The sequence below is a fragment of the Neolamprologus multifasciatus genome, chromosome 17 (genome assembly GCF_963576455.1).
Source record: "Neolamprologus multifasciatus chromosome 17, fNeoMul1.2, whole genome shotgun sequence".
NCBI lineage: Eukaryota > Metazoa > Chordata > Actinopteri > Cichliformes > Cichlidae > Neolamprologus > Neolamprologus multifasciatus.
Genome location: NC_140455.1, coordinates 15,000,570 through 15,009,638, shown reverse-complemented (window position 1 = coordinate 15,009,638; position 9,069 = coordinate 15,000,570). Strand labels below are relative to the sequence as shown.

At 39.0% G+C, this 9,069-nt stretch overlaps 1 protein-coding gene across 3 annotated transcripts in view; it reads right to left on the bottom strand.

Moving 5' to 3' along the window:
• Nucleotides 1–2,732: 2,732 nt before the first annotated feature.
• Nucleotides 2,733–9,069, bottom strand: part of nfic (nuclear factor I/C) — a 48,160-nt gene continuing 41,823 nt past the window's right edge. For all 3 annotated transcript variants that reach the window (XM_085137048.1, XM_085137047.1, XM_085137049.1), the window contains exon 13: nucleotides 2,733–9,025. In XM_085137048.1, coding sequence (XP_084993174.1) covers nucleotides 9,005–9,025 — 21 coding nt within the window. In that variant the 3' untranslated portion in view covers nucleotides 2,733–9,004. The remainder of the gene's footprint in view (nucleotides 9,026–9,069) is intronic.

Here is a 9,069-nt window from a genome sequence, read left to right as displayed (position 1 = left end):
AATATTCTCTGAGAAAAAAAACTTTCATTCATTACATACTATCTTGAGCACATGGAGTAAACTGTGCAGTAGCAATGTATTTTCAGTTACAGAAACAAATCAATATGGCATCACTGTCAGAGGAAAACCTGCAGCTCTACAATCCCATTTTTAGTAACCAAGTGTGGTTTCCTGCTGTAAGTCTGAATTACAGGAAATGTTTTCAAAGGCCATTAAAAAAATTAAAAAGCAAACATGCATTTCAAGTAACAGCAAAAAAAAAGAAAAGAAACACATATTGGAGTCACCAAATCAATGGAGTTGTTCCAGGAAACAGCAGCAGTAGGGTAGAGCGTTGAATATCATTGATAGTTCATAGAAAAGAGCCCTCTGCAGTCCCTTTGTTCCTCATACAGCAAACAGTTCAACATCTGATCATCTGCAGCCGTGAAACTAAAAAATAGGAAGTACCACCTGCAGTACGACTGTTTACTCAGAAACAGCTGTTCACAATACTGAACATGACCTGCTAATCACAATCATCGAGCAGTTTGGACTCTGGTGTGATGCAGTGTAACATGAAATATATGGATACATACATTGATTATCTGAATTTGAACTATAATAACAGTGGCCGCCTAAACAGCACTTGTTTGTCTTTAAACCACAGAGTTTCAAAAAAATCTAGAGGGAACCAAGTCAACCCCACGCTCAGTTAACGCCAGTCTGTATCTGTGGCACAAAATAAATATGCATGCATTTACTGCACTGTGTGTTTGTGTGTGTGTTCGCGGGGGTGGGGTCTTACAAAAGACGGTGAAGCGAACTAGCTTGCAGGGGGAGATAGTAGACAGTGGGTGAAAGCAAATCACAGAGCTGATTACTACAACTGACACATTATTATAACTGCATAATAATGATAATACAGACCTCCATGCACTGACAGCACACTGCAGTGGATAAATCAACTGATACAGATGCTCCTTTTTGTAATGTGGCATCACATTTGTGCTGCATTTATAATGTTTTTCACGCGTGACCTATAAAAGCTGAAAATAGAACACAGCTGTAGGCCCCGAACGTAGTACAGCATAACATGAAGTACCATAAACTGTAAAACCTCTGAACTTTAGTGTCCCCCAAAATGCACACTCAGTGTTATCTCTAGATTTCCTTCAACTCTTTGGTTTGTTGTATGGCTTGTTACTTCAGAACCCGCACCGGTGAGGGCAACGCTGTTTGTCACCAAACCATGTAGGGTCTGAAAACAACACCTACAGCTTACAAAATACCTCCAACAGTAAAGTGATAGGCACTGCTTATTGACATTGTTTTTGGTAGAACTTTTCAGTTGCTGCTGCCCTGCTGGTTTATTTGAATAGAGCGAGGAACTTGATGAGTTTGCATGTCTGTACACTTTCGGTAAGAGGACAGTGTCTGCATGAGAGCCTGAACTGGTGTGTCGCTTTCTTTAAAGTTGAATTTTATAGCAAAAGAAAAAAAGATCATAATATCAAGACACATCACATGCCAATTATGATTAATTAATAGCTGTAATTCTTGATAAATTTGATCTTGATTTCAGTATTTTATGATATGATGATATGATTATGATAGACCTCTATTTCAAACATTGTGTAAACATACTGCACAAGCTTGAAACGCTATCACCTTAACAGTACTGGGCATGTGTCTTCCACTCAGCAGAGTGAGTGTGTTACTTAGGCATCCTGTTGTTAGGTTTTCGTTTGGTGGGAAACAGAAATGAAGACGCACATCAACAGTTCACACTGTTTCCTGACAGCATTGCATCCAAAATGTGGATTTTAAGTCACGTGCCAGTAAACTGTCCGTACATTCTTTCCACAGGTGAAGGTTTGCGTGAGCTTCTATCGTGGTCGTCAGCTGGAGGAGAAGGAACAACTACAAAGCTTGTACAGTTTTTTGTACACCACTTGCACATTTTGCATGGGCATTTTTGGCTGTAGTGTTTGTTAAGAATGTATTTGAAACTTTTAAAGCAACTAAATCTAAAAGCAAGTTCTATATTTCCTATACGCGTGAAGAAAAAACGTGTTTGCAAATAGTGGGCCTCATCACAACTTAACCGTAATCAGACCCATCATAGGTTAATACTCTGCTTAAGTAAATTAAGTAAAGTACATAAAGATTTGGTAACCGTACAAGCAACACAGTCTGTCTTCATACAGTTTTGGTTAGTCAGGTTACTAGATATCATTCAAGCCAAAATACATGTTATTTAAGGTTTATAATCACAGCCACTATCAAAGTCCATATAAAGCCCTCAATTAAAGCTTCTACCACTCAGCTTCTATCTATGATCTTGCAGCAACAATTACACTTTACACTTTGGCTCATAATTTCTGATGGAATTCCCATCAGGAGGTCTCTGAGGATCCTCTGATTTGCTGAAGTTGTACACATGACCAGGATTGGTGGGTTCTTGCTGTATTGCTACAAGTCTTAGGTCTGTGTGTGAAGAAACTAATACCTGAGGGCACGCCCTATAAGCTCCCATACTCAGCGGGTAAAAGTGTTTGTGCAACTGATGTGCAATAAAATGACCAGATATTGCTCTTTTCTAACTTGCTAGAGCGTCACGTTGCTGCCATTCTCTCTCTGTCAGTGTTTGCCCTATTATGGATGACGTGTCAGTGGTGAAGACCTTTATTTTTGAAGGAGCGATGGACCAGCATAGTCCAAGACTGAATGCTTTTTTTGAAAACACTGTCCTATTTCGTTTAATTTTCACCAAAATATTTGGATAAATGATTCCTTGTTTTTCTATGTATACCATTTCTGCACACAAGTACTTGACCTAAACATTTTAACTGTTGACTCAACCTTCATTGACGCTTGCAAAAATAAGGCCATATTCTTATAAGTGTGGTGCTACAGTAAGAAGAAGCATTTCATTAGTCAAGCCCAATGTGTAATTTCAAACAGCTCGATCCTATAAAAAAGTTTCAATATTTCAGGACATAATTTATGTATTACAAAAACATTGCTACATGTGACATCACTGTCAACATTTCTTTTATCACAATGACACATTTAGGAGATTGTGAAGTCTTAGCAGTTGTGCATTGTGTCATTTCACTTCAGTTGACGTCCAAACCAAACAGCTTTGTTGTCCACATTTTTCTCTAAGAGACAGAATTTTCCCCATTTCATGGTTTCCACTTACTGTGTAAGACAGCCACAAATGATTTAAACATTCTATACATCTTGATAACTAATAAGTGCTTTTTGTATATATTTTTTATACACACTGATGTGTTTAAAACTATAATTCTAAAGCAAAGTAATAATAACCCAAGGAAAACCTAAAAATAACCTAAAGCAAAGATGAGTAAAAATAATGTTAACTCAAAGTCATTTATGGCCTTTTATCACATGCTGAGTAACAGGATCAAAGTCGTCATATAGGCAATTGGACGGTGTTCTCATCACCAGTCATAAAGCTGCAAAGCCCTGAAATCTAAACCTGTACATGTTTAACATGCTTCCATTACATGGCAACCATACGTGGCCATACTAGCTAAAGCCCAACAAGATTTTTCCCTGCAATAAGTACCTTTAAATGTGTCTATATGCATCTAACATGGGACAATAAAACGTTAAGTAGATAGAGCTGAGCAGTGCCTTTGAAGATGGCTTTTGTTTGTATTGCGAACATTTAGGCAGGACTTACCACCAGACTTGACTTTCTCAACCCATGTTTTAGCCTCTGCAAAGTGTCATTTCCAAATCAAAGCTTCCATCCATATTTAACCACGCCCAGAAAAAACATTCTACTACAACACAATGGTGTCCACATTTTCATATAACACATATCTAAGCAAATATCAAACAATGTGTGCATGTGACTTTACACATAGCAACACCAATAATGTTCACTTACATTAGCCCACAGACACCTCAGCCTACACGCCAGCCTTAAACAGCACAGCCACTGAATCCAATCAGCTATATGAGTGCAGTCAACACCTGAGTATCTCAGATAACACCAGAAAAATCCACAGAGTCTAAAGGAACTGGGAAAATACTGGGAACTGCAGTCTTTTCCATGTGTTCACGTGTTTTTGTTGCAATAAATCAAACATGGGACCTAAATGATATATATGACAGCAGGTGTATATACTTGGAGGCTGGATCACAGTCTACAGTTCTCACACTTAGGCCTCAGTCACACCAGCCTCGAGACCTGTCAACTTCTGGGAACCTTCCAGTGAAAAATGGATATTTCCCAACCAGATGGCGAGTGGTTGCTGGGTGAAATTGCTCACACAGATGGTGCTGCATCAAAAACTTCCTTGTGATTGCTTTACATGCTAGCAGACTGCCACAGTAGTTTGCATGGAAGATGCCAAGTTGTCTCTAAACACTACACCCGCAAGAGCAAAACTTGCTATGCAAAGTGAAAAGACAGGACATTTGCCTTCAAAGTAAAAGTTAAGCCTCACTGCTTCAGCCAACCAGCTGTAAAAGGCAAAACTTTTAGTTGGACGGCACAGGTTGTCCATTTCTGGTTTGTGTGGCACTTTTCACTACCACTTGGAGTAGCCAAGGACACGTTTTTCTCATGTGTAGTTGCCAGATGGTAGCCAACTGATCTCCAGGCCTGCGTCACTGGGCCATACAGACCAAGTTCACACTTTCAGTAGGTCATGATATAACAGCTGAGCTACCTTAATTGCAACCAAATGTATATTATTTAGGGAACAAAGTTGTTTTCTTCATACGACAGTAAAAAGAGCATATTTCCGCAAAGTTTCACACACTTCTTTCACACTGTAAAAATTGCTCTATCTTTAGGATAACAGAGTAGATGATAAACAGCTAGTGGAAATTTTCATAGAGCTTAGCCGTAAGTTACTATCTCAGGTGGCGCACCACCACAACCAAAAAATGTGCACTTGCTACACTGGTTAATGTCGAGTAATCACACATGCAGCTTTTTTGTACCGTGAAACATATGATCATGTTTCCATAAAATATTACTGTTCTTTAACTAAAGGCAAGGCACATAATGTGTTTTACGAAATATCGTGCAAAAGTTTAACAACAGAGCTATTATTAAATTCAAAGAAACATATAGCCTTCCATCCACTTCCCTCTGATGTAGTCTGCAGAACAGAGGGAGGAAAAGAAGGATGAGGAAGAGCAAGACAGAGATGGAGAGGTATTATCAAGTTGAGCCATGCATTGGTTAGGTCAGCACAGCGACCAGGACAGCACCATGCAATATACATCAGCTTTAAGACAACTTTAACTGAACCTTAAACTAAAATCCAGTTCATATCAACACTTTCTGTCCATGTCATTGATCCCTTGTAGGCACTAAATTAACTTAGCTATAGCCCCCAAACCATGGGAAAGAAAAAGGAAATACACCGACATCTCTGCTCTAATGCAAGGTAAAGTACATTTTAGGTGTGGCCTGACAGAAAACAGACGAAAGATCAAATCAAATTTCACGATATAAGATTCAAATTATATGGGGACACGTCCAAGTAAGATTCCTTAGAAATTGATCATTCATGCTCATTCCCATAGTAACTCACACAAGCATTTATAAATGTAAAGACAACAGGAGGCAGGAGAAACAGAAGGAAAATGTTGAAATGGAATTTCTGTTTTTTGTCCGAATTGCTGTACAAACACACACGTGAAGCCTGTCCATATCTGTGAACTGCTGTCTTTTTCTGCTGCTTGGTGCATTTTGGTGCAAGGCGTTTGCATGATCCCACAGATGTTTGCTTCCTGTACAAAATAATATCTTGCATGATCAAAACTGGAAATATCACTGGAAATCCTGGGTCCAATATTTCCAGTGACTATACCACCTGCTTTGCTAACAGTTCACTGGAAGCCCAGTGAAGCAATTTTCGATCTTCTTCAGCTGTTGAACTTCAGCACATTCACTTTAAAGCCTCTGCTTTAACTCGAGCAGGTCTGAGCACAAACCCTTTTAAATACACAGTGCCACAAGCTTAGGGGTTCAGAATTAATCACGTAAACAAAACTTCCTCACGCAAAAAAGTCAGTCATGAAGTTCCATTAGATTCTGTACTGGGACCAGTACCTACATTATATATGCTTCCCTTACGTACTATTATTAGAACACACTGCAAACATTTATTTTACCTACTGAGCCAGTTTTAGTGCTGTTGAGCCACATGACAAATTCAAATTGCTAAATGCTGCTGGGGCACATGCACTTCTCCTCTCCCCTTTTTCTCACTCAATAAGTATGTATAGTTATATGTTGCATGTTCTTAATTTGTGTCTACTCCCTTAAAAGGAGGCTCTAATTCTGTATTATATCCTAATGTTTACCTTACCATATAAAGACAAAACTGTTGTTGTAAACTGGTGCTATGTGAATATTATAGAATTGAATCATTGTCCTGCTGAATGATAAAATGTCCTCGGGTGAGTTTTCCATAGAAACAAAGCAAGATTCTGTTTTCTTTTCTGAGAACAGAAAGTGTTCAGACCTACATCCTAGGGAGTATTGGGTTTCCTAGTTAAAGCTGAAAATATATGGCTCTTTGAACCAATATCCATTTTATTATTTCACATTGAAGGTGCTGAAACATAGGACTTGAAGAAAACTGTCATTGGTTAGACCACAGCAGTGGGGACACTTTAAAAAAAAAACAAAAAACGTTCTTCCAATAAGAATATTTGTTTCCAGGGAGATGGAGACAAATGTGGGTCATGGAAACAGCCTACAACAACTACACCAAGGAACAATGTCTGGAGTTTTCTCTTACTCTCTGTGCACAGAAAGCAAGTGGAAAAAACTGACAGACTGCAGAAACAATCCAGCAGAAAATTTCCTGTGAATAATACAGGTTACTCGGAAACTCTTCTCGTGTGGTATCCAATCAGATTGCACTATCAAAAACACATTTTTACATCGTTACATCCACGGAAAAATAATATGCCGACAAGTGTTTAGGAGACTGCTTTAGACTCACCAGTTCTTAGAAATAAAGTATGGCACAGACTATAATGTATTACTTCTTAAAAATCTTGACATTGTCAACATGTAACATTATCTTACACAAATGACATTGTGTAAGATTTATCAAAGGGCCATGGTGCACATGTCTACTACTGTTTCTTTTAGAGTTTACAATGAATTTTATTTGCCAGAACTGATGATGTTTAAGGTGCATTCAAGAATCTGATCCTCAATTTTATTCCTTCTTTCATCATTATGTGTTTTCACCTTTTTAAATGTTTCTGAAGATTTCAGTCAATGTTAAAATGTAGCTTGTAAGCCTTTCAGTAGACCACTATAGAAATGTATTTGATAACTGAAGCTGTGAAACGTCAGCGATAACAGAACACTGCTTTGCCTCACTACCAATAATGCAAACTATCAACATTTACACAGAAAACCAAGGGCTCGACCTAGCTTAAAATGCTTAATTTGTTGATGTTGGCACTTCAAACTGGAAAACAACTCTAGCACCGTTCTTCTGTTCACCTGTGTCGCCCAGCCCAATCCCAAATCAAACCCTACTGCTGCTGTTCCATCACACGTTGTTCAGATTGGGTTGGGTTTGAACTACACAGAGCAGACCTTGTCAGGGACCACCACTTATTCTACAGCTAGACGACACACCCAGATTTTGTCCACAGATGCTCATCAGCATCAACAACTTCATCAAAAACAAAAAACAGTCTGCTAAACCTCCAGCTTGGCAACATACCACATCATAACTTTTGAAAGAAACCTATTTTACTGTAATCATAGTGCAGCACCTGCTTTATCTCTTTCTAACCCACCCACACACAAACACAGATCCTGTCATTTTGAGACAAACAGAAACTACAGGACATCTCTTCAAAGCAGGAATGAGTGTGGAAATGCAGGAACCATCACATTCTCATACACAATCATCTACAGACACACACGCACACTACATTACACAACCAGGCTACAGTTCAGCCACATTCAGCAGCCAGTGTACTGCTGGCTGTGCTGCCACATGATCCAGGTATGTGTTTGCCTTTTGATAATTCTACTGAGGAAGTCACGTCAATGTCAAACACTGTACGTTTGGAACTGAGGTCATGGCCCACTCATGCACTCTAACATGGCATAGTAAAACTGGGCCTTGCTCCACACCTGCTTTCAGCTGTAGCATTGTGTGCTGTGGAGGAGGAGGCATGAATATAGCTCTTATATTCCACTATTAATCGTTGTTTTCTACCAAAGAGCACAATCAAACAGTCTTACAAACATGAGCCTTGCAAAGCAACTAAATAATTTCAGGTGGATGATTGTCAATAAAAAAGATGAAGCCTCTGTGTTTTGTTGGGAAGAGTGAAAGAAACTGCGCTATTCAGCTTGTAATTTTCTTCAGATGTATCAATAACATACTTAAAAAGTGCAAATAAACATTAAATATTAACAACCTCTTCTGGTCGGTTCAGAAATTAAAGGAGGCTTATTTGCATATATTATAAGCAGCACCTGCAGCGGAGAGTGGGGCATTTTAAGTGTTGAGGGAGGGATGAGGTCTATATAGGCCTTGTAGTTGACTTAGTGTCGAGATCCAGGGTACAGGGGTCAAGGCTGACATCCATCCCAGGGAAACAGGACTCATCCTGGGGACACAGTTAAGTTTCAGGCTTCTGAGAATCTGATGTGTTGATGCCTGGTTCTGGTCTGTAGTTCATTTGGACCAATGAACCCTCTGCATTAAGTCGTTACTTTTCTTTGAAAATATGCCATTTGTGACAAACATGTAATGTCATAAAGCATAGTTCATTCTGGGGATATAAAACGGCTGAGAGAGCCCAGCATCCTTCTTCCATCCAGGACGTCTCTTTACACATATATAAATATATTGCAACGTATATTTATATATATGTATGACCAGAGGTTAATATATTTTTCCTCTGGAAATGTCTTCACAACATTATTTTTCCCCCCCCAGAGGTTTACTGTCATGACAATCACGTTTCCTCCAAAGTTCCCTCAGTTGCCCAAATACCAAGACTGGAAAGGAGACAGACACACAATTAAAACACAAATACAACGAC